Source organism: Tachypleus tridentatus, chromosome 2 (assembly GCF_004210375.1).
Source record: "Tachypleus tridentatus isolate NWPU-2018 chromosome 2, ASM421037v1, whole genome shotgun sequence".
Taxonomy (NCBI): domain Eukaryota; kingdom Metazoa; phylum Arthropoda; class Merostomata; order Xiphosura; family Limulidae; genus Tachypleus; species Tachypleus tridentatus.
Window position 1 is genome coordinate 45,051,726 of NC_134826.1, and position 24,200 is coordinate 45,075,925.

The window sequence follows — 24,200 nt, forward strand, 5'->3', positions numbered from 1 at the left end:
GTTTATCTGAGGCGATGTTTTAAACTATTTGTTTTATTTGAAATGATTGCTTTTCTATTGGCAGAAGAATTTTGTACTTGCTTAGTGGCGTTATGCCTTACTCTAGGCATACATTTGTTCATTGTTATGTTTTAAAACCACAGTATACAAAATAATTAAAGATCGAGAACTTAAAATGTGCAAATAAAGATCACAAAATATGAGCAAACAACACTGGAGAGCTATTGTTGACAGTTTGCTCAAGCAACAAATATGAAAATTATTGCAACTTATATATACTGTAGTGTAGAATCACACAGGAATTTTGAAAAAAAAACAAACTGAAAGTATGATTTTCAACTAAATTGAATTTTCTTAATGTTGTCGTGCTGCAAAATTTTCCAAGTCCACTTTCTGCCTTCAATAAATGCAGTGTTTTTCTGGTGTGCGCGTTAGTTTGTTTGGTTTGTTTTGAATTTCGCGCAAAACTAATCCAGGGCTATCTGCGCTAGCTGTCCCTAATTTAGCAGTATAAGACTAGAGGGAAGGCAGCTAGTCATCACCACCCACCGCCAACTCTTGGGCTACTCTTTTACCAACGAATAGTGGGATTGACCGAACTTTATAACGCCCCCAAGGCTGAAAGGGCGAGCATGTTTGCTGTGACGGGGATCCGAATCAGGTGAAAGTTCAATTGATACGTTACTTTGTACTTGTATCAATAAAAACTACATTCATTGAAAAGTCAAGTTATAAGTTACTCTGTACTTGTTATTAGTAAAAGTTACACACATTGAAAGGTCAAATTATAAGCTCTCTGTACGTGTTATTAGTAAAGGTTACATTAGTTGAAAGGTCAAATTATACGTTACCCTGTATTTGTTATTAGTAATAACGTCTTTATATAAAAAACAAACAAAACAGATTCAAGTACCGTATTTTTACTGAAGGAAGAAGGTGTGGAAAAAGGTGGTGGTGGTGGGTTTGGTATTTTATGGCACAAATAGAAAAAGGTGCTAGGAAATCACGAACCTAGGAGTATTTACTTCCAACGCTGTTTCAATTTAAGCACAAAGCTATACAATAAGTTATTTGTGCTCTGACCACCACGGGTATCGAAATCCGGTTTCTTGCATTGTAACTTTGCCATTGGGAGGGGGCATCTTTACTTCTCGTAACAAGAATTCGGGAACTACCAGCTAAATAAAATATGAAGAAATTAGCATGTGTTTGAACATGGAGTTAACCTAAAATCTACGTGGCTTAATTCTATTGGTATAAATGTATATTGGTCAATTTCACAGACTTGTTCTTGAATTTTTTGAAACAGAATGTTCTATTGTTAGTTAATGTACGTGTGTTTGTTTGTGTTTTTCTCACATCAAAGCCTCAATCGGGCTATCTGCTGAGTCCACCGAGGGGTATCGAGCTCCTGATTTTAGAGTTGTAAATCCGTAGACGAGTTAATGTGTGCTCTTTAAAATTTAGCAACAAGTGTTGTTGTTTTTTTGTCACAGTTACATATGTATAAACAAAGATTATTAATTATTCCAAGTCGTTGTAAAATACAACTGTCGCATAATTTATTAACAAACAACAACAAATTTTTATCTGATGTTATACTAAGCAAGTCTTTTCTCATCGTTACTACGTCCACTGGCCTTGAGTAGTTGAAAACGAGAGACAGTATTTATTCTAATAATACTCACATGACATACACACATACTATACAGATTGAACCTTTCATAAATTGATAATTAGAAAGTTTTCGAAAACTGAGAACATGCATTTAATTAATTACTTATAAGAAGTGGCGCTGCTGTACTTACGAGAACATTGACTTTTATAATCAATAAAAAAAAAAAGAGTGATTCTGTTTCAATTACGTTAAGCCTCTTGCCTTGACCTGACTGACACACATTTGGATATATTTATTTGTTTCTCCTTTAAACATATATTTATTCTTGTGGTGAGATGATAACAGAAGCGTGTAGAGAGATCGTGGACTGGTTTGAGCGTTTGTGTCCCTTTTAGCCCTCCCTGTAGTAAGACGTCACCACTCGAAGGTTTCTATTATTATTTCTATACTATTTGTATTGTTATTTACATCTCTGCTTACAATACGCGTATCATATTATTTCAGTGAAAATTACGAAGTGATTTATTACGAGCTTTCACGTGGCCTCGCTCAAATGTTGTAACCTTTCAGTTGCTCGCGCACACGCACTTTAGTGCGAAAGGGTTTACGTCAATATAACTCTTGTTACGTGTGGCCAGTGACAGAATAAAGCCCGTATTTAAGACGTAGATTCAGGAATATTTTGATATTGTGAAATCTTTTGGAGAAAAGCAAATTTCGAAAATGAAGATACTGATGTTAAACCTAGTCACTCTTTGCTTTCTTAGTTTTGTAACGACATATGTATACATAAAAAAAGTAGAGAAAAAAAATGGTAAGAATTGTTCTGTACTATTAGAGCAATAGTCTTTGTTAATAGTTTTTGCTATCCTATGGTAACAAACATAAAGTAATATATTATAATAATCAGTAAGTTCGTAATATATTATCAGTTATAATATTTTTGCAGTAAACAAAACATATCATGTAATTAATACTTTCAACAACATGAAAACGCATGATTTATTGGATCGACTACCACGATAGTTTCAATGTGCATGTAAAAAAAAAAACTGTGTGTCTTATAAACTAACACAAAACGGAAGACTAGCTTTATTACAGAAAAGACATTCGCCGTATTTTGTGTTATTATTGGTTTACTGGTTCTACAACGACTGTTCTTTTTTTTTTATCAAATATTTTTGTTGAATATTTATGGGTCCCATTGATATTTAAGGCTTAGAGATGACCTGTTGTTGATTATTAGCATTTTGATTTCCACAGGTGGCTGTTATGATTCTGATTTTGGCCATGTTGACAATCACGACGTCTTGTACAATGACAGATGTGAGCGATTAGATTGTGATGCAGACGGAGATGAAGCGTTTCTTTATGGAGCAGGGTAAACGTATTTCTTCTTTAAACTTTAAAAACTTCTTCCTCTCGAATTTCTTTTCAAAAATAAAATGTACACAATTCGAGTGCTTCTTTCATTTCATTATTTTTCATCATGATTTTGCAGCTCAAACTTAAAAATCTGTCATAAATTTAGGGTAGCAGTTACATCGATATTACATATTTTATAGACGCTGTCGAAAGCGTAATGTTTAATATTGTAATTTGTCCGCTAGATGGCATAAAAGCTCTAGGGATATGTCATGTTTGTTTATCGAATATTCGAGCTGGATTAGAGCTGCGAGACCTAAGAAGTGTGTTTAACTGTCGATCACAGATACTTTGATCAAGATAGTTGTTCTCCTTTTCGCTAGTTAACATCATTTGTAGCGAAGACCTACAGCAAACGTAAGGCAGTGTTCGAATTCGTAAAAACATTAAAATAGTAAATTAACTTATTTTAGTGACTTGGAACGGGCGTTGAATTATATTTCTCCAGATACTTTACAGTAAAAGAACCACTATTCTAAATTCTGTTGGATTCGTACTGGGAAACAAAGAGAAAAAAAATGTTTTATTTCCTCGGATGTTTACTTTATTTATACATAAACTTCTATTTTAACTTTATTTTTACATTGCGATGTTAAAAACGATATTACACTACGAACAAAATAAACAACTTAATTTATGTTACATATGGGGTTTTAACACTAAAATTGAGGTTCTGTTCTCTATGATGGATACAACAGTGTCAACCCATTATGAACCGTTACATTTAATAAAGGGCCTGGCATGGCTAAGTGTGTTAAGGCGTTCGACTCGTAATCCGAGGGTTGCGGGTTCGAATCGCGGTCGTACCCAAACATGCTCGCCCTTTCAGCCGTGGGGGCGTTATAATGTTACGGTCAATCCCACTATTCGTTGGTAAAAGAGTAGCCCAAGAGTTGGCGGTGGGTGGTGATGACTAGCTGACTTCCCTCTAGTTTTACGCTGCTAAATTAGAGACGTCTAACGCAGATAGCCCTCGAGTAGCTTTGCGCGAAATTAAAAAAACAAAACAAAAACAAACACTTAATAAAACCACAAAGGCATTGGTTGCAAGAAAAATAAACCGCTTAGATTTTTAAAAGAATTCTGTTATGGCAAATTTTACTTAAGAAATGAATGTTTTATGTATTTTATAGGTGTGGTACTATTAGTATCGACAATACTAAATGCAAGCTGTTACCAGGAGAAGGCCACTATCCATATTGTTGCCCCGCTCCAGTATGTGCGTCATCATATAAATGAGAATAATAGATGGCGTTTTCATTTTTGTATTTCAGAAGGGTTGGTAATTTCAAATAAATCTATGTTATGTAGTGTGTACATTAACTGTTCAATAGACATAAATAATACAACATCTCTGAATGAACGACTGTACTATGATATACCACAAAGAAAAACGTTTTAATCGTCGATTTAACGTATTTTAATTGAAACGTAAACTGACAATCGAAATATACCCAATTACCAAAACAGAGAGATTTGTGTTGTTGTTACAAAGTTTTTGACTTTTTCGTAGATGCATTTTTTAAATGGGTGAAGAATATAAATGTATCTCGGAACGGCTGGTATGGGTATTAACACTTTTACCGATAAGGAGAGAACGACGTTTCGACCTTCTTAGGTCATCTTCAGGTTAAGGTTCATCCAGTACAAAATCCTATTAAAATTCGATGAAACTTTGTCATAGATTAAATATTCTTATGAAATAGTTTATAACACAATTGTGAAACAGTCGTATTTCTATCTTTTATAACTATAGCATGAAGCTATACAATGAGCTATCTATAGTCTGCCCACCAAACATAAACATTTAAATAAACTAGTACACTCTGTAAAGACTCAAGTAACAACAGGCACCAGCCATGTAGAGATACATGTACAGATACTAATCACATAAAGACTCAAGTAACAATAGGTACACTGAATAAAGATTCAAGTGACAACAGGTACTAATAACATAAAGATTCAAGTGACAACAGGTACTAATAAAATAAAATTTCAAGTGACAACAGGTATGCTGCACAAAGATTCAAGTAACAGCAAGCACCTATCGCATAAAGACTCAAGTAACAATAGGTACACTGCATAGAGATTCAAGTGACAACACGTACTAATCACGTAAAGACTAATGTGACAACAGGTACTAATCACATAAAGACTTAAGTGACAACAGGTACACTGTATAAAGATTTAAGTGGCAAGAGGTACACAGTATAAAAACTGAAGTGACAACGGGTACACTGCATAGAGATTCAAGTGACAACACGTAATAATCACGTAAAGATTAATGTGACAACAGGTACTAATCACATAAAGACTTAAGTGACAACAGGTACACTGTATAAAGATTTAAGTGGCAAGAGGTACACAGTATAAAAACTGAAGTGACAACGGGTACACTGCATAAAGATTCAAGTGAGAACACGCACCAACCATGTAAAGATTCAAGTCAAAGCAAGTACACTGTAGAAAGTTTCAAGAGACAACAGGTAACAATCGCATAAGCGAGGGTTGAAATACATTGCATTAGGACTACATTGAATTTAGAAATCAGTGAATCGCATGGCAACCACAGTTCATATAAATTCGTGTTAGAATAAAATGTATGGGTATTTAGAATTTTCTAGAATTATATATCCCTTGTCCTTAGTAGCACAGAAAAACAAAGGATTGTGGACCACATTGAAAGAGACGTATAACAAGACATACTGGAGTCCCAGTAAACAGTGTATGGCGCCTTGTAACAGGTCAATATGTACGAATACAAAGTTCTGTGGGAAAAGCAGTCCACGTGCTCCAGGCGCCAGCACACAATATGATGAAGAATTTCCACCTAGAAACGAGGCCAATAAGTTATAGGTTCACGAATATAAGACTTTTAGTCGTAATTATAATTCAAGTTTCGCACAACTCAAGCAGTTGAAGTATAAGACTGATATTTACCCTATTCCCAAGATATACTGGCCAAGTCGTCTGAAAGTTAGAAGATATACTAGCCAAGTCGCCTAAAGAATGGAAACTACAATGGACAAATTGTCTATAGATTTGAAGGTATACTGGCCATGTCGCCTGAAGAAAGGAAGATATAATGACCAAGTCGCATGAAAAATAGAAAGTATACTGGTCAGGTCGTCTGAAAAACTATGGAAAGTTCCACTTTACTTAGTTTAAGTTAGCATGTTTTAAAGGATTAAAAATTCCATATTTTTATTGTTATCATTCTAATTGTATCACAGAAGGGAAAGAGGCCTAGCAGAGCCATGTGGTTAGGAGGCGTTTGACTCGCACCCTGAGGCCCGCGAATTCGAATTATTGCCTCACCGAACATGCAGTGTGAGACTAGAAGGAAGGCAGCTAGTCATCATCACCCACCGCCAACTCTTGGGCTACTCTTTTACCAACGAATAGTGGGATTGACCGTCACATTATAACGCCCCCACGGCTTAAAAGACGAAAATGTTTGGTGAGACGGGAATTCGAATCTGCAACCCTCAGATTACGAATCGAGTTCCTTAACCACTTGGCCATAACGGGCCTCTCTGCGTGTGTCCCGCACTTTGAACATGAGACGTACGCTGTCCAACACCACTGTGTATAATAGAAATATGTGTACAACAAACTCTCCAACACCACTGTGTATAATAAAAATCTGAGGGTCGCGGGTTCTCATCTCCATCGCGCCAAACATGCTCGCCCTTTCAGCCGTGGGGGCGTTATTATGTGACGGTCAATCCCACTATTCATTGGTAAAAGAGTATCCCAAGAGTTGGCGGTGGGTGGTGATGACTAGCTGCCTTCCCGTTAGTCTTACACTGCTAAATTAGGGACAGCTAGCACAGATGGCCCTCGAGTAGCTTTGTGCGAAATTCAAAACAAACAATAATATAAATACGTGCACAACAAACTCTCCAAAACCACTGTGTATCATATTAATATGTGTACAACAAATTCTCCAACACCACTGTGCATAGTAGAAATATGTATACAACAAACTCTCCAACACCACTGTGCATAGTAGAAATATATATACAACAAACTCTCCAACATCACTGTGCATAGTAGAAATATGTGTACAACAAACTGAACAAAATATATGCTTATCTCCTTTGCTCGTTATTTTCTAAATAACTGGATATCTTACTGTATAATATTCTTACAGGAACAGCTATATTTTGTTTTTTGAAGACATGTTTCGATCGTTATGTTAGATGAAAGAAACTTGTTTTATTGTTAAAGTGCTAATGATTGAAAAAACAACATTTAATAACCATTACAGTCAATATTCCAAGTCCTACTTTTAACGCTACTGTTGTGTCAGAAGTTATTTCAGAGCTACTTGTCAAACAAAGCTGATTGGACATAGCGGATGTTACGCATTTGTATAATAAAGCAGTTGGATGTAATTAAGATGAATTATTCTAGAGTAGTAGCTCAACAAATCTCCACACAGTTCCTGTACTATTAGATTTGCTGAGGTCATTATGATGACACGATGGCTAGATAGCTTTTGTTTATTATCAGGTTCAAGTTATATATATATATAAATTCAGTTTACCCATTGTAAATGAGAAATTTTAAAATAAATACAGAATTGCAAATATATATTGTATATACGTGATACTTAATAAAACTCCTTCATAAGGAAGAACAGTTATAGATCGTATTGGTCTTAGAACGTGCTTAATCGTTATATTAACCCACATAAACAGTGTGACTTGAAGATACTATTCCAATACTGACCAAATATGAGGTATTTAACTATTGAAATGCTCGTGTTCTCCATAATTTGCTTGGATCGATCAGGCCACTCCCATTTTTCATATCTGATGTCCTAGAGGTTTATAAAATGTCTATAAATAGGCCAAAGGTCCACAAAATCCCGGATGTTCCATTGTGAAATTCAAGTGAAGATAATTCTTGGAAGAGACGAAAACATAACTACTTTTATAAGAAAAAAACAGAAACGTAGATTTGACGTTTAAAATTCCAATCATTATTAAATATTTCTTCTTTTTTCCTCTATTCAAGTCGGCCTACGAGCAGATCCTACTTGCTGGCCAGAGCCAACAAAACGACGCGAATTTTGGATCCTGCTGATAAAATAGGACGCTCATACTTCATTAATTATTCTTGGTGAATTTGAATTTCTATAACTTATGTCGTTGTCTTTTGTTTGTTTGTTTTTGAAATTCACGCAAAGCTACACGAAGGCTATCTGCGCTAGCCGTCCCTAATTTAGCAGTGTAAGACTAGAGGGAAGGCAGCTAGTCATCACCATCCACTGCTAATTCTTGGGCTACTCTTTTACCAACGAAGAGTGGGATTAACTGAATCATTATAACCCCTCCCACGGCTGAAAGGGCGAGCATGTTTAGTGCGATGGAGATTCGAACCCGCGAGCCTAAGATTACGAGTCAAGTGCCTTAACCATCTGGCCATGCGGGGCCGCCGTGGTGGGAAGAGCACAGACAGACCATTGTGTAGCTTTGTGCTTAATTTCAAATAAAAACTAATCCTTCGCCAAAATCAGGGGTTCAATCCCTCTCGGTGGACAAAGTAGATAGCTCAATGTAGCTTCGCTATACTAAAATACATAAATGTTAGTTAGGCTTTTCGTTCCTATGGTCGATGGAGAAAGTTTAGGCTTCACACTTTAACGTGATAGTATAAAGTTGCCTCTAATAATAATTTATCAAATTTTCGAAATGTATTTGATAGCTTTTTGAAAATTTTTATTTTTATAGCTTGTCAGATAGTATATATACATAAGATTAAAATATGAGACTCATTTCAGTTTTCTCTTGTACTAAATAATACAATATTTTGTAAATAATTACTTATTTTAATCATAGCCAATCTATTACATGAAATGGATACGCGATAAAGAAACGGTAAAGAAAAACACACACAAAATGAATCCTGTTTAACAGGAAGAAATAATAATAATTATTAATTATAATAAATTGTAGAAACAAACAAGTAAATTGAACACTAAATAAATGTAAATAAATGAAAGTAAGTTTTAACCTCTCATTATTTCATTCTACACCAAATATTTTTATGCTATATTATCTTTACAATATGTTTATGTTTTTCTATTTCTCTCAGTGTCACAACGGTATGTCTGCGGACTTACAGTGCTAGAACCAGGTTTCGATACTCCTGGTGGGCAGAGCACAGATAGCCCATTGTGTAGCTGGGTGCTTAATTTAGAACAAAAACATCCAAGAACAATAATATTTTATTTCTCACTTCAACGAGTTTGGTTTGTTTTGAATTACGCGCAAAGCTACACGAGGCCTATCTGCGTAATTTACCACTGTAAGAATAGAGGGAGGGCATCAATTGGCTGAAAGGGCGAGCATGTTTGATGTGATGGGGATTACAACCTGCGACCCTCAGATTGAGAGTCGAGCACCTTAACTACCTGACCATGCCAGCCCTTTGTTGTCTTTTAATAGCAATGAATCAGTATACAAGTGCCATAGTACCAATTCAACGAGGCCCGTGGGGGCGTTATAATGTGACGGTTAATCCCACTATTCGTTGGTAAAAGAGTAGACTAAGAGTTAGCGGTGGATGGTGATGACTAGCTGCCTTCCCTTTAGTCTTACACTGCTAAATTAGGGACCGCTACCACGGATAGCCCTCGTGTAGCTTTGTGCGAAATTCAAAAAACAAACCAATTCGACGGGAAGATTGAGGACTTAGAACACTAAAATGGAGGGCTCGTATCCTCGCCTCGGACAGTGCATTTCGCCCATTATGTAGTTTTGGCTAAAATACAAACAGTCTCATGGAAAATAACAAAAACAAATAAAAAATAATTTCACTTACAGTGGTAAATAATAATGACCTGATCTATGTAAGTCGACTCTTCCTACATCGATGATATATTTAACACGCCTTACTGCTGTGTACGAATATTCCACTCATAACGTCTATTTTTGTTTGGAAGTTATACACAGAATGTAAATAATTAGACAAAAAGATATCTCGCTCTGGAAATAATCCTTTTGTATATTTATTTAAAAAAATCGCTCTGTATATAACTCATGGATTCCCAAACTTTCCGATCTCTTGACCTAAGAGAAAAATCTCAAGTTTTCAATAAGGAGAAATTTATAGTGTATACTTAGTACGTTAACTCTGAGTATTAATATTAATTTATAGTGTATACTTAGTACGTTAACTCTGAATATTAATATTGATTTATAGTGTATAGTTAGTACGTTAACTTTGAGTATTAATATTAATTTATAGTGTATACTTAGTACGTTAACTTTGAGTATTAATATTAATTAATAGTGTATAATTAGTACGTTAACTTTGAGTATTAATTTATAGTGTATAGTTAGTACGTTAATTTTGAGTATTAGTATTAATTTATAGTGTATACTTAGTACGTTAACTTTGAGTATTAATATTAATTTATAGTGTATAGTTAGTACGTTAACTTTGAGTATTAATATTAATTTATAGTGTATACTTAGTACGTTAACTTTGAGTATTAATATTAATTTATAGTGTATACTTAGTACGTTAACTTTGAGTATTAATATTAATTTATAGTGTATAGTTAGTACGTTAACTTTGAGTATTAATATTAATTTATAGTGTATACTTAGTACGTTAATTTTGAGTATTAATATTAATTTATAGTGTATAGTTAGTACGTTAATTTTGAGTATTAGTATTAATTTATAGTGTATACTTAGTACGTTAACTTTGAGTATTAATATTAATTTGTAGTGTATAGTTAGTACGTTAACTTTGAGTATTAATATTTGCTACGGTCTTACCAACAACTTTCTGCCTCTTATAAATTTAAAATTCCAGTCCCAACGTTTTTCGTTATTGTAAACTTAGATCATACCATCTGATTATTTCCTTTACAATCTGAATACTCTTATGCTCTTTTTAAAACGATCAAGATAATATTTGAAGATCCATTTGTTAAAATATTTGGTTTGTAGAGTATTTCGGTATGTTATCCGATTTTCGAAACTCCCCAAATATAAATAGATACAACTATGATTCGTTCCGTACAAACATTCGCTGAAGCCCACCTTGAAGCTCTGACGACATACCAATGACGAAGTAACAATGCATAAAGAAGTAATTTTCAAGACGTAGATTTTTGCAACCACTTCTGTGGACTGTTCAATTTGCAAATTGGTAATCTCTGAATACGTGAACCTGAAAGCTGTAAACATGCAGTCACAGAGTAATCTTTTTGCCACGATACTTCAAGGTTTCCACGTAGGTTTGTAAAAGTGAGGTGTTGTGAACAGTTTTCAAAATGTTAATAGAATAAAGACAAATGTGTCACAAATTAACTGCCCCATGAATTTATTCCTGCCCACTGCACAGTATAAAAGATGGACATTATACTTGACAAGGTCACTAATAACTTTCGTTGTATGAATTACGTTTTCAAATATTAATAAAATTAGTGATTCAAACAATTCAACAGACCAAGCTGTAGGGGGGATGATTGTATGCACCATACCCCCCACCAAAAATGAAGGGGCACGTATCCCCATCCCACCAGGATCTACGCCCCTGCGAAATACGAATAGAAATATAGAAAACGACACATCCTTAAAAAGAGTGGGCTAAAAGCACCCACCTTTACAAAGAAAAAATAATACAGGAAGAGTGGAAGTCGTACAGCTTTAGGCCTAACGATGGTTAATTGAAACGTAGAGTGGTGAGTACAATGTTAATTCAGTAGGTGATAACGGTGGGTTATTTTAATTCAGCAACAAAGAGTGGGTGGTACACGCTTTTAAAAAGATATTCATCCACAAGTAATTATAAATAGTTGAGTCTTAAAAATATAGTACTTTAAGTTAGTAATTATGGTTCAATAAATTAAAATAAAATGCCTGTGAATACAAAATTCAAATATTAGTTAGCATGTATTAAATAAATTTATTGGGTTGTCTTTTAATAGTCTCTATTCACTTTAATAGATGGCAGCACAATTATAATAATATTTGCTTATCTTGTTTTTTTTTAGTTTATTTTAGAGCAAAATCACGTTGAGTTAGTTATCTGCTGCATCGACCGCTAGAAATTGAACCCTGAATTTTAGCAATATAAGTCCGTAAACTTGCCATTGACTCACCAGTAAACGCTTTATTCTTTTAACTCACACGAATAAAAACGAGGGCTATCTTCGCTAGCCTCGCCTGCTTTGCAACTGATAGACTAAAGAGTAGAAAACAGCACCTACTATCTACACGTGGACAACTTTAATTCAACTGAATTCCAAAGAGTAATACGGTGACGACTGGGTGTGAATTACAAACATTATTGACCTCGATAACTGTAGATAAAATATATAAACCATTTATTCGCTACAAATACACAACCCGGTCGTTATCATACGAGAAGAAATACATAATAAAAATACTGAACTTTTATTGTTGACTTATATTTTGATTTTTATGATAACTTTTACATGGCTATGCATTTCCTCATTCATTTCTGCAGGTGTGTTTTAATAATTATCTTCTTTGAGAGAGAGAAACGGTCAGGCTTGGACGGCCAGGTGATTAGAGCGCTCGACTCTTAATCTGAGGCGCGTGGGTTAAAATTCCTGTTGCACCAAACATGCCCGCCCTTTCAGCTGTAAGAGCAATATAACATTACAGTCAATCGTAGTATTCGTTGGTAAAAGAGTAGCCCAAGAGTTGGCGGTGGGTGGTGATGACTAGCTGCCTTCCCTCTAGTCTTTCAATGCTAAATTAAGGACGGCTAGAGCAGATAGCTCTCGTGTAGGTTTGCGCCAAATTCAAAAACAAACAGAGAAACATCCATTATAATCGTTATTTTTCACTGTATTTCAAAGAGTCCTTGAAACAAACAAACAGTCCTAATTTTCTCACGTGTTTTAATTGCTACTGTAAGTGCGCAATTAGACATCTCCAGACAAGCTCAATAAAGTTTCAAGGTTATATGAAGTTTACGTGGTTAAAAGTGTTCTAAATATATATAATAATGGGTTGAGTAAATTGTCACCTTTTAGAGTTAAAAGTTCATTTTCACACACATAAATAAATAAGCACAATCTCTTCTGAAGGTTAAACTGCCATTCTAAACAATATTTTCCCCAGACATCTGCACAGAAATGAAGTCTGATGGCGTCAACAACAGATTAACGTAGGTTTGAAAAGTGCTGTAACTAATAAACAAGTTTGAAGGTTTACGGTCGAAAACATCGCTGAAATCAAACGTCCTTAGTTGATGGAAATAGATTTATAATCTTTGTGAGGACAAACAAACAGAAAATTAATTAAATATTCTCCTTAAGTTTAGTATGATGTTTTATTTAAATACTCAGTTTGCTATGATCAAATTTAGTATTACTCATTATACGATTTCCATTATTTTATGTGTAAACCAGCATTGTGTTATTATTTTTCATTATTTTAAAAAAATAAGAGAAAAATATGAAATGTCTCTGTGAAGAAAAAAGTCTTCATGCAGATTTGTTTTTCACAAAAAACAAGTAGCGTTATATGCAGAATAATTGCAATCAGATTAAATATGAATTTAAGAAAAAAGTAATTTTTATTTAAACTACTCTATTAAACAGAGTAGGTTCGACATGGTCTTGTGGTTAGGGCACTCGGATCGTACTCTGAGGGTCGTAGGTTCTAATTCTCGTCACACCAAATATGCTCTCCTTTCAGCCGTGAGAGCGTTATAAAGTGATTCGCAGTTCCACCATTCGTTGTTAAAAGAGTAACTAAAGAGTTGGAGGTGGATAGTGATGACCAGCTGCTTTCCCTCCAGCCTTAAACTGTTAAATTATAGACAGCTAGCGCAGATAGCCCTCGTGTAGCTTCGCACGAAATTCTAAGGAGACAGACAAACAAACAGTTTAAAAGAAGCAAGACAGCGAACTGCTTTGTGGTATTGTTAGAGAATTCAGCCAACAAGGTTTAACTTATAATTAGCTATACCTGTTGTAAGACAGTAGTGTTAAGAGAGTTCAGACAAAAAGATATAACTTATAATTAACTATACCTGTTGTACGACAGTAGTGTTAAGAGAGTTCAGACAACAAGATATAACTTATAATTAACTATATCTGTTGTAAGACAGTAGTGTTAAGAGAGTTCAGACAACAAGATATAACTTATAATTAACTATACCTGTCGTAAGACAGTAGTGTTAAGAGAGTTCAGACAACAAGATATAACTTATAATTAACTATATCTGTTGTAAGACAGTAGTGTTAAGAGAGTTCAGACAACAAGATATGACTTATAATTAACTATACCTGTCGTAAGACAGTAGTGTTAAGAGAGTTCAGACAACAAGATATAACTTATAATTAACTATACCTGTCGTAAGACAGTAGTGTTAAGAGAGTTCAGACAAAAAGATATAACTTATAATTAACTATACCTGTTGTAAGACAGTAGTGTTAAGAGAGTTCAGACAAGAAGATATAACTTATAATTAACTATACCTGTCGTAAGACAGTAGTGTTAAGAGAGTTCAGACAAGAAGATATAACTTATAATTAACAATACCTGTCGTAAGACAGTAGTGTTAAGAGAGTTCAGACAACAAGATATAACTTATAATTAACAATACCTGTCGTAAGACAGTAGTGTTAAGAGAGTTCAGACAACAAGATATAACTTATAATTAACAATCCCTGTCGTAAGACAGTAGTGTTAAGAGAGTTCAGACAAAAAGATATAACTCATAGTTCTTCTAAAGACATTATCTTTCTTTAAAAACACACTTAAAACAATATTCAAAAAATTATAAGCCACAAAAATACACTTACCATATATATAGTATAGTAATACCAAACATATTTTTCTAAACTTTATATCAACCATACCTATAAAAGACTGGATGACACTTAACTTGAAAGTGACGTATAACACGAGTTTTTCTAGAAATCCCTGACAAACTACAGTAATATAAAGACATATTCCATTTGTCGAATTTGTACTTAGCAACGGCAGATGTGACTTATTTCATTTCATTATTTAAGTTATGTTACGTTCCTTCCAATGATCCGATAGACAAACAGTTCAACATATTTATTTGTTCCTTCTTGAAATGTATGATTAGAGCGTTCGATTCGCAAACTTCGGTTCGAGGATTTGAATCCCAATCTCACTAAACATGTTCTCCCTTTCAGCTGCCTTCCTTCTGGTCTTCCACTCTTAAATTAGGGACGGCTAGCGCAGATAGCCCTCGTGTAGTTGAAAACAGACCAAGTAATCTTATTTCCTGTTGTATTTAACACGATAACTGGATTCCAATCTGATAGTGTGTAAAACGTAAGGAACAGCTACAACAAGACCCTCACAGTTAAAAAGAAAAAATGTCCCGTCGAGTTCTTTACTAACAAGAAGGGTACGTCAAGAGAACTCTAGTCACGTGGTAAGTGACTAAATATAAGTATGATGTAGCGAAACTTTGATTTCATTTTCTAAGAAGCTAAATTGGAAGCAAGAGATTCGAGAATGAACCGAGTTACCTTCATTATCGTTGTGTTGTGTCTTATTAACTTTGCAACAGCCTTCGTTTTTATACAAAGGGTGGAGAAAATAAATGGTATGAATATTTTTTAAAACTTATAAGTTAATAACAGACAATTTTTACATGTTATACATTAATTCGTTTATGATATCCATTTTTCTTAATTACGTACAGATTTTTTACAAAATGTCATAGGCACTCTTTTCATATGTACTCTTTCATAAGTGAATCACTTTTATTAATATCGGGTGTCCGGCATGGCCAGGTGGATTAAGGCGTTCGAGTCGTAAACTGACGGGTTAGAATCCCCGTCGCACAAAACATGCTCGCCTTTTCAGCAGTGGGGGCGTTATAATGGGACGTTCAATCCCACTATTCGGTGGTATAAGAGTAGCCCAAGATTTGGCGGTGGGTGGTGATGACTAGCTGCTTTCCCTCTAGTCTTACACTGCTAAATTAGGGACAGCTGCACAGATAACCCTTGAGTAGCTTTGAGAGAAATTCAAAAACAAACAGTTAATATCAAGGTCACATTTTGTTATGTTTAAAATGCTAACAACCACTTTAAACCAATCGCAACGTAATAGTGTTATCAATCGTTATGGGTCTAAAACATGATAATAAAAATGCTCATTGTGATAAATTAAATAACAATTTGATCTCAGTAAGAGTTTGTTGGGGTTTTCTTTAACCGATGTATAAAAACATCTTTATGTGATAGGCAAAAATGAATATTATTTCCTAAACATGCGTATATGAATTATGGAAAGTTCATTATTAAAAATGAAAACAACGTTTTTTAAAGTTTAAATTGTTGGTCCGTGTAAGATTCGCTCTATGGCTGGTTTCAGAGCTTTAGTAATTTTTTTTTTCTTTTCAACAAGCAATTGGGATCCATTAAAGTTCTCCAACGTATTATACCTACTCTGTCTGAAGTTCCCCTGAAACTGTATTCTGCAGTTATCGTTAATACTGCCAATAAAAATTACCAAACTAGCAATAAACAGCGAAGTATTCTATATTGGTACTGTGTTAGCCATACACAAATAACAAACAAACGTTTTAAAGTGGTGGCTTGACCAGTTGGCTTGGACACTATCCGCACGTGCTCGAATACTATCCCTCCTTTAGCATTTTAAATGTATCGGTCAATCCCACTCTTCGCTGGAGAAGAATATGCTAGAAGTTGGCGGTAAGTATAGATGACGAGGTGCCTTCTCTCTAGTTTATCACTTCAAAATTAGATACGGCTAGCGCAAATAGCCCTCGAGTAGCTATGCGCAAAATTCAAAACAAAGAAATACGTTTTACCTGGCTGAAAATATCTGGTTCGTAACGAGGTAACGAGTCTTAGAAAGTCTGATATAATTTGCTATATCTTTACTAGTTTATATTATTTTACCTCTATTTAACACTCATGTTTAATCAAAGCTTTTGTTCGTCATTTGTTTGTTTCGTAGACAACCTTATGTGTATGTATTTAAAGTTTATTTATAAATATTTTGTTTTTAACAGGTGGCTGCTACCACGCTGATTTTGGACAGATTGAAAACGGAGGTGTGGCTTACGACGACAAGAATTGTGTAAGTCTGACATGTGATGCAGACGGACCTGAAGCCCTTCTTCATGGAAAAGGGTATGTGACCTGTTTTAAACTCTCGTTTAAACGTATTAACGTTTTCTAAAGACGGTTGGTAAGGGTGTTAAAACTTCAATTAAAATGAAGTACAGGTTAAGAAATTAAAATACCTACATGTAAGAAGGTCGATACGTTGTTCTATGGTTTATTTTTTATTAAATTTTAAATACCCATTTCAAGACAAAACAAACAAACCGTCTTTAGAACACGTTGTTACTCAAGTGAGTTTCTTGTCATCACAAATTTAAACTTATTATGTTCTAAACAGAAACAAATAGAGCAAGGTGACGGGGCTGCACTCCTTCCAACCTTAAGGCGGTGATAAACATGTGTAGATTCAATGTTCTCTTTACATACACTAACTCGTACCTTGCTAAGCTTAATCTAGTTCTAACGGTGAGATATAAAACGACTCTTATTAAAAATCACACAGGGAAAATCTGTACAATAAAGTGTTAAGTATCCCCAGTGTAACAGCGATGTATCTGTGAACATACGACGACAAAAACCGTATTTCAATGTCCCATGTGAGCAGAGCACACAGATAGTCAATTATGTAGCTGTGTGCTTAACTTCAAATAAATAAACCTTAAAACAGTAATATTGTCTAAGTATATGAGATTCGCTCGTTCTATCTATTATGTCTCTAGGTATCATGGTTAAAGTAATAAATAATAAGTGATGGAACAGCTGTCTTTTATCAGAGAAAAGGATTGATTTACGTGCAGTCCAATACAATCTAATTTTGACTTGGGTGTGTGTGTGTGTTTACTTATAGCAAAGCTACATCAGACTATTTGCTGAATCCATAGAGCGGAATCGAACCCCTAATTTTTACTTGTAAGACGTTACTTCTTTCTGATTGGTGCTAGATGTTAATATACTATTTTTCCGACTTATGTGTGTGTTTTAGCGTTTATATATAAAAGAATAAACATAGAGACATCAAAAAATGTTTTACTTGTTTTATTACGTCACTTTATCATAGCTCAAAATAATCATATCTATAAGTATAAACACTAAATATTAACATGGCGATGAACGTAAAGTGTATATTACGGTGCCATGGTAATTTCGTAATTATCTATGCTACAAAACCAGAAATCATTGTTTGCTAGAATTTTTTCTTCAAATTTTTTTATTTAAATAAATAATTAAAAAAATGCATCTTTAAAATATGTATGTGTGTGTTTTCTTATTGCATAGCCACATGGGGCTATCCGCTGAGTCCACCTAAGGGAATCGAACCCCTTATTTTAGCGTTGTAAATCAGTAGAATTACCGCTTTAATTAGACAGCAATGATTAGTAATTCATTTTTTATTTTATTAGTAATTAGTAATTAGTAGCGGGGGACTTTAAAATGTGAAGTCTGTACAAATTGAAATCATATTTAGTTTTGATTTTTTTAGCCTGATACAAAATTCTCCTTGAGCTCACAACGCTTAAATCCGTGGTTCGATTTTTCGTAGTGGACACAGCTTAACCTAACAATGCATTGCTCTGCAAAAAATGAAACAGAATGATGCAAAACACATTTACAGAGAGAGTAAAAATACTTTATAAATTTTTAAAGAAAGTTTTATGATGTGTTAACAAATAACATTATATCTTCTCTTCCATGTTTAGCTGTGGTTCATATGGTTTTGACAAAGAAAACTGCAAGCTAGTGCCCGGGAAAGGGCATCACCCTTTATGTTGCCCTGTACCGGTATGCAAGAAGCCAGCTACAGTATAAATGAAGGCAGTGGTGACTTTTTTTTTCAATTTTCATTATTTCAGACGTGCAAGAAAACACAGAATTATTTTCTCTTTTGTTCCTAAAACAGCAATGATTTTTTTTATTTGTTTCAGAAGGTTTGACTTACTACGAAAGTTTAGTAACTCATTTATAATTATAAACATAAAATATAAAATAACATATATAAAACAACGAATAAACGTAAGTGGCGCCACTAGAGCTCAACCACAATTTAGATTTTAAAGTTCTAACTTTGTTTGGACAATAATTAATGTAAACATGTATTTTGTAACACTCTGCAGGGAACCAACACGCGACTCTGAAGATATTTTTTGTTCTCTTAATTCAAATACTAACTCATTTATTAAACATTCTTTTATCTTTTATAATAAACCCTAAACTTATGTTTATTGTTTAGGATGTAATAAATAAGTCCTAAATATGTTATTTCGTACGTCTCTTGTGTGATTTGTGTTTTATTTTTTGAATAAGTATTTCGATCACGAAAGCAAAACAAAATTATGAACTCCAAGCAGTAAAACTATTATGTATTTTGATTTCTTAAGCAGAATATTTTTAACAAGCAGTTGGTTATATTTTTTACCTCAGTAATTATTTAGTCTTTATAATTAATGTCAAAATCGTTACCACTGTAAGGCTGTCATCATCAAAGAATGATCATTATTCGTCCTTGAATGCGTTCTAGGGGCGCTGCACAGCCCACACAAAAATAAACTTTATTTTCTGCACCTTGGTTTACGTTTTGTCGAAATATTTTGAAAATTTATGACAGCATAAAAACATCAGATTCCCTAAAATATCACAAATAGTCAACATAAATCTCCTGTCTAACTTAAGGTGTATGAATCTAAAGGTTTTTAAAAGTAAAGATATTTCCTGTTAAAATCTCAGTGTTTTAAATTGCTTGCTACAATACACTAAATCTCATTCAAATAGTTCCTTTCCATTATGTACGTTAATACTGGTTATCCATAAATGTGATTATTTTTGGCTTTTGTTATTGGCGCGGCATGGCGAGGTGGGTTAAGGCGTTCGACTCGTAATCCGTAGGTTCGAATCCCCGTCGCACCAAACATGCTCGTCCTTTCAGGCGTGGGGGCGTTATTATGTAACGGTCAATCCAATTATTTGTTGGTAAAAGAGTAACCCTAATTTAGCACTGTAAGACTAGAGGGAAGGCCGCTAGTCACTACCACCCACCGCGAAGTCTTGACCCACTCTTTTACCCACGAATAATGGGATTGATCGTCACATTATAACGTTCTTACGGCTAAACGGGCGAGCATGTTTGATGCCACGAGGATTCGAATCCACCACCCTCAGATTACGAGTCGAACGCCTTAACCCACTTGGCCATGCCCGTGGGTTAGTTATAATATGACGGTCAAGTCCATTATTCTTTGGTAAAAAAGTAGCTCAAGAGTTGGCGGTAGGTGGTGATGACTAACTGCTTTTCCTTTCTAGTCATATAGTGCTAGATTAGGGACGACTAACGCAGGTAGCTCTCGTGTAGCTTTGCGCGAAATCCAGAAACAAAGAAAATACACTAAAGGGCTGTATGTGTATAACGCCATCTATTACTTAGAACAATTACATAATAGATAATAGGGAAGGCAACAAGCCAACAGAAGTACCTATTAACTCTTGAAATGATCTCGTATGACGAAGCTATGGCAGTGAACGATTATATATTTCGCAGCCACTATCAAGGTGTGAAGCATGCTTTGTCAGTAATGTATCAAATGTTTTCAAATTCTTAATTATCTAGTTTTACAGTCCGCTCAGTGTTATTTTAACTATCGGCTTTTTATTTCCACCTGAACTCGGATTCTTGCGTCAATGAGGTTTTCTTCTAACCTAGGTTTTGTTTTCTGTGATAAGTACATCATTTTGAACATCCACTTACATCCTATCTGTTTGAGTTAACTAATTCACAAGTATATATTTTTATGACTCTTGTGTTTTCAGCCAACTAGGTTTGACTTAATAGTACGCACATGCTTATGTCAGTCCATTAATTTCAGAAATAATTCGATTTATTATATTACTACATGATAATATTTTATTGATAGACAACCACAAACTATTAAATATTATTTTTTCTTCAATTATTATTCCTTCCCAGAGCTCAGCTGTATGTTTGCGGACTTATGATGCTAAATATCTGGTTTCGGGCTGAGCAAAGATAGCCCACTGTGTAGCTTTGTGCTTAACTTCAAACAGTCACTATTTCTATAAGAATGATAATATAATAATTTAACCCAACACATTTAAAGTGATTATTAGCACTCGCCATAAACATATAAAACATCTACTATAATTAGCACATTCTAAATAAACCGAAACCAAATAATATAATAATTATATGTGTGTGTGTGATGTATAACACATCTTTACATCTGCATAGTTAATATAATTTGCACACTTTGATTTTTTTTGCACATAATGTGTATGGCGTTTTCATTCTTTCTTAGTAACCAAATAGCATTTTTTAAATCTAGTATCTGAAAAAATTTTTTTTGTATTTCCATTCGGTAAAAATGGAGACAAGAAAGCCCCTTCAGTAGAACGGCCATCCCCTGTATGTCATCATTTTTAACACGCCTCCATCATTAATACAGCAACCAGTATTTAAATAACTGCCCAAAAACATACTGGAAAATGGGAGCGAAAATTAACGATTACATTTCGACATTTCAAATGTTTGTTTTTAAAAAAGTTACTATTTTGAGTGGGTTTTGCATCGTAAAAATCGGATTATGCTACCTGATTATTATTGTATTGCGAACGCGGACTAATAGTGCGATCATACATAAGACAAACTAGTGAACATATACTATAAATGCTTACTATGAGTAGTTGTGTTTTCTTATAACAAAGCCACATTGAGCTATCTGCGGAGTCCACTGAGGGGAATCGAACCCATGATTTTAGCGGTGTAAATCCGTAGATCTACCGCTGTACCAGCGGGGGACATATTTCAAAGGAAAAACACCACTAACAGAATTACAATAAAGGTACAAATATATTTAGCCTTATAAATCCACGGCTAATCGATCGAACAACTGAATATACCCGATTACTAACCCTGGTCTGAATACTCCTCTGAACTTAAGTCTTTGAAATAATTAAATGGTTCACTAGTTCTCATAGTTATAAGTAATGTATTCATTCATGTATAGATGTTAGTTAAAGTTATTAGATTCTTGACACTACTTTCCCTCTGGCAAACATCGAAATTGAACAATGAAAATTTAACTTCAATTAATATATATATATTGTGTATATATTTATCTGTTCTTTTTTAGGGTTAAGCTTTTTTATTGATTATTTCTGTATTGACAATCATAATAATGAGTATTATAATTTTCTTTTACGATTATTTCTAGACATAAATACAAATTTTCAGATTAATCATGGCCGGCATGGTCAGGTGGTTAAGGCGCTCGACTCGTAATCCGAGGGTCGCGAGTTTGAATCCTCGTCACAACAAACATGCTCGCCCTTTCAGCCGTGGGGGCGTTATAATGTAACGGTCAATCCCACTATTCGTTGATAAAAGAGTAACCCAAGAGTTGGCTGTGGGTGGTGATGACTAGCTGCCTTCCCTCTAGTCTTACACTGCTAAACTAGGGACGGCTAGCACAGATAGCTCTCATGTAGCATTGTGCGAAATTTAAAATAAACCAAGATTAATCACAGGTCTAGCTTAAAAAACTTTAAATATAATGATCGGTCTAAAGAAGAATTTTAAGGGTAATTATAGGTTTAAATACAAATTCTGAAATGAATTATAGGTATAGATACAATTTTAATATGAATCTTAGGTCTAAATACAAGTTTTAAAGATAATCATAAGTTTAAATATATATTTTAAGGTTTATCGCAGACCCCAATTACAAGTTTTAAACAATTTGGTAGAGTTATTTAGGTCAAAATATGAACATAGATAATACATTAGCTACTAATAACGACAGTGGTATAGTTCAAATACTATTTGGATAATGTTTTGAGGATCAGATAAGCTTTGAGTTTCGATAGATATCACTTGATAACAATATTTTCATTCGTTATTTCACTTTATCTTCTGAAGTCCTACAAACCGGTTTCAAGGTTAGTTCACAGTTTTTCCAAAGATTGTGGGAACGAATTGGGAAATTACCTTCAGGAAAAACTTTGACATGTTCTTAGCAGGAGTAGATTGTAAATAGAACCCGAGGTTAAGATCATGAATGCTGGTTTCGCTCCTGGAAAAAGCGCAGAGCTGGAGTGCATAATTTCAAGGTCGAACACAACATATCCATTAATTTTGTTTGCTTGTTTGAAGGCAAACATTAAACTACACAACAAAATATCAGTTCTGTGGCCATCACTGATATCGAAACCCGGTTTTACCGTTATAAGTCCACAGACGTCCCAGTATTATTGTTATCATTATTATTGCTGGATGTTACAGAATATTCAAAAGTAGCTTCATCAACATAAAAATAACTCGAGATGTTTCTTTACAAGAATATTTCCGTTTTTCTTACGTAACTTTATTTTATACATAAAAAAATGCATTATTTGAAAATTCTATTGCTTTTTGTCGTGTGTACATGTTTTATTGATTCTTTTTTTTTCGTAACACTAAATTACACACAGAAATACAGAATTAAGGATACCATAAACACCAATCTTGTTAAACAAACGGAAGTTAGCTTTGAGTAAATCTTTGTGCGTTTCTACTTCCTTCCGGGTAGGGTTCTGAAGAATCGGACATCCTTTTATAAGGCTCTTACAGATGCTTCCCTAAGATACTGTATAAACTTCCTTCGTTTACTGTCAGATAGTGTGAAAAACTATACGCTCACTGTGTAAGGGGTGTTTTTGTTTGTTTTGGGCTATATGCTGGTGTAAATGGGAAGTATTTGCTCAAGGGTAAAAGAAATGAAACACACGTTTATATCTTATTGTGATTGAAATTTGAAAATTCTTTGTAATTGTTTCACTATTGTTTGCTTCGGTGGTTAACAAGGTGCTTTTGTTTGTTTGTTATTAAACACAAACCTATACAATGTGCTGTCTGTGCTTTACCAAACACGAGTATCAAAACTAGATTTTTAGTGCTATAATTTTATTTGTAATTAAGCACCAAGCTACACAATGGGCTATCTGTGCTCTGCCCACCACGAGTATCGAAACTTGGTTTCTAGCGTTGTAAGACCGCACACATACCTCTGTGCTATTGGGGGACAT

General features: G+C 34.3%; 2 protein-coding genes across 2 annotated transcripts; both read left to right on the forward strand.

The window, feature by feature from the left end:
• The first annotated feature begins 1,960 nt into the window (after nucleotides 1–1,960).
• Nucleotides 1,961–4,360, forward strand: LOC143235524 (toxin-like protein 14). Its single transcript, XM_076473760.1, has 3 exons — nucleotides 1,961–2,432; nucleotides 2,882–2,999; nucleotides 4,177–4,360. Exons 1-3 carry the CDS (start codon nucleotides 2,342–2,344, stop codon nucleotides 4,280–4,282), a joined length of 315 nt encoding a protein of 104 aa, XP_076329875.1. The 5' UTR covers nucleotides 1,961–2,341; the 3' UTR covers nucleotides 4,283–4,360.
• A 10,993-nt stretch (nucleotides 4,361–15,353) lies between these two features.
• On the forward strand, nucleotides 15,354–19,395 carry LOC143242484 (uncharacterized). Its single transcript, XM_076485913.1, has 3 exons — nucleotides 15,354–15,637; nucleotides 17,078–17,198; nucleotides 18,830–19,395. Exons 1-3 carry the CDS (start codon nucleotides 15,547–15,549, stop codon nucleotides 18,936–18,938), a joined length of 321 nt encoding a protein of 106 aa, XP_076342028.1. The 5' UTR covers nucleotides 15,354–15,546; the 3' UTR covers nucleotides 18,939–19,395.
• Nucleotides 19,396–24,200: the final 4,805 nt, after the last annotated feature.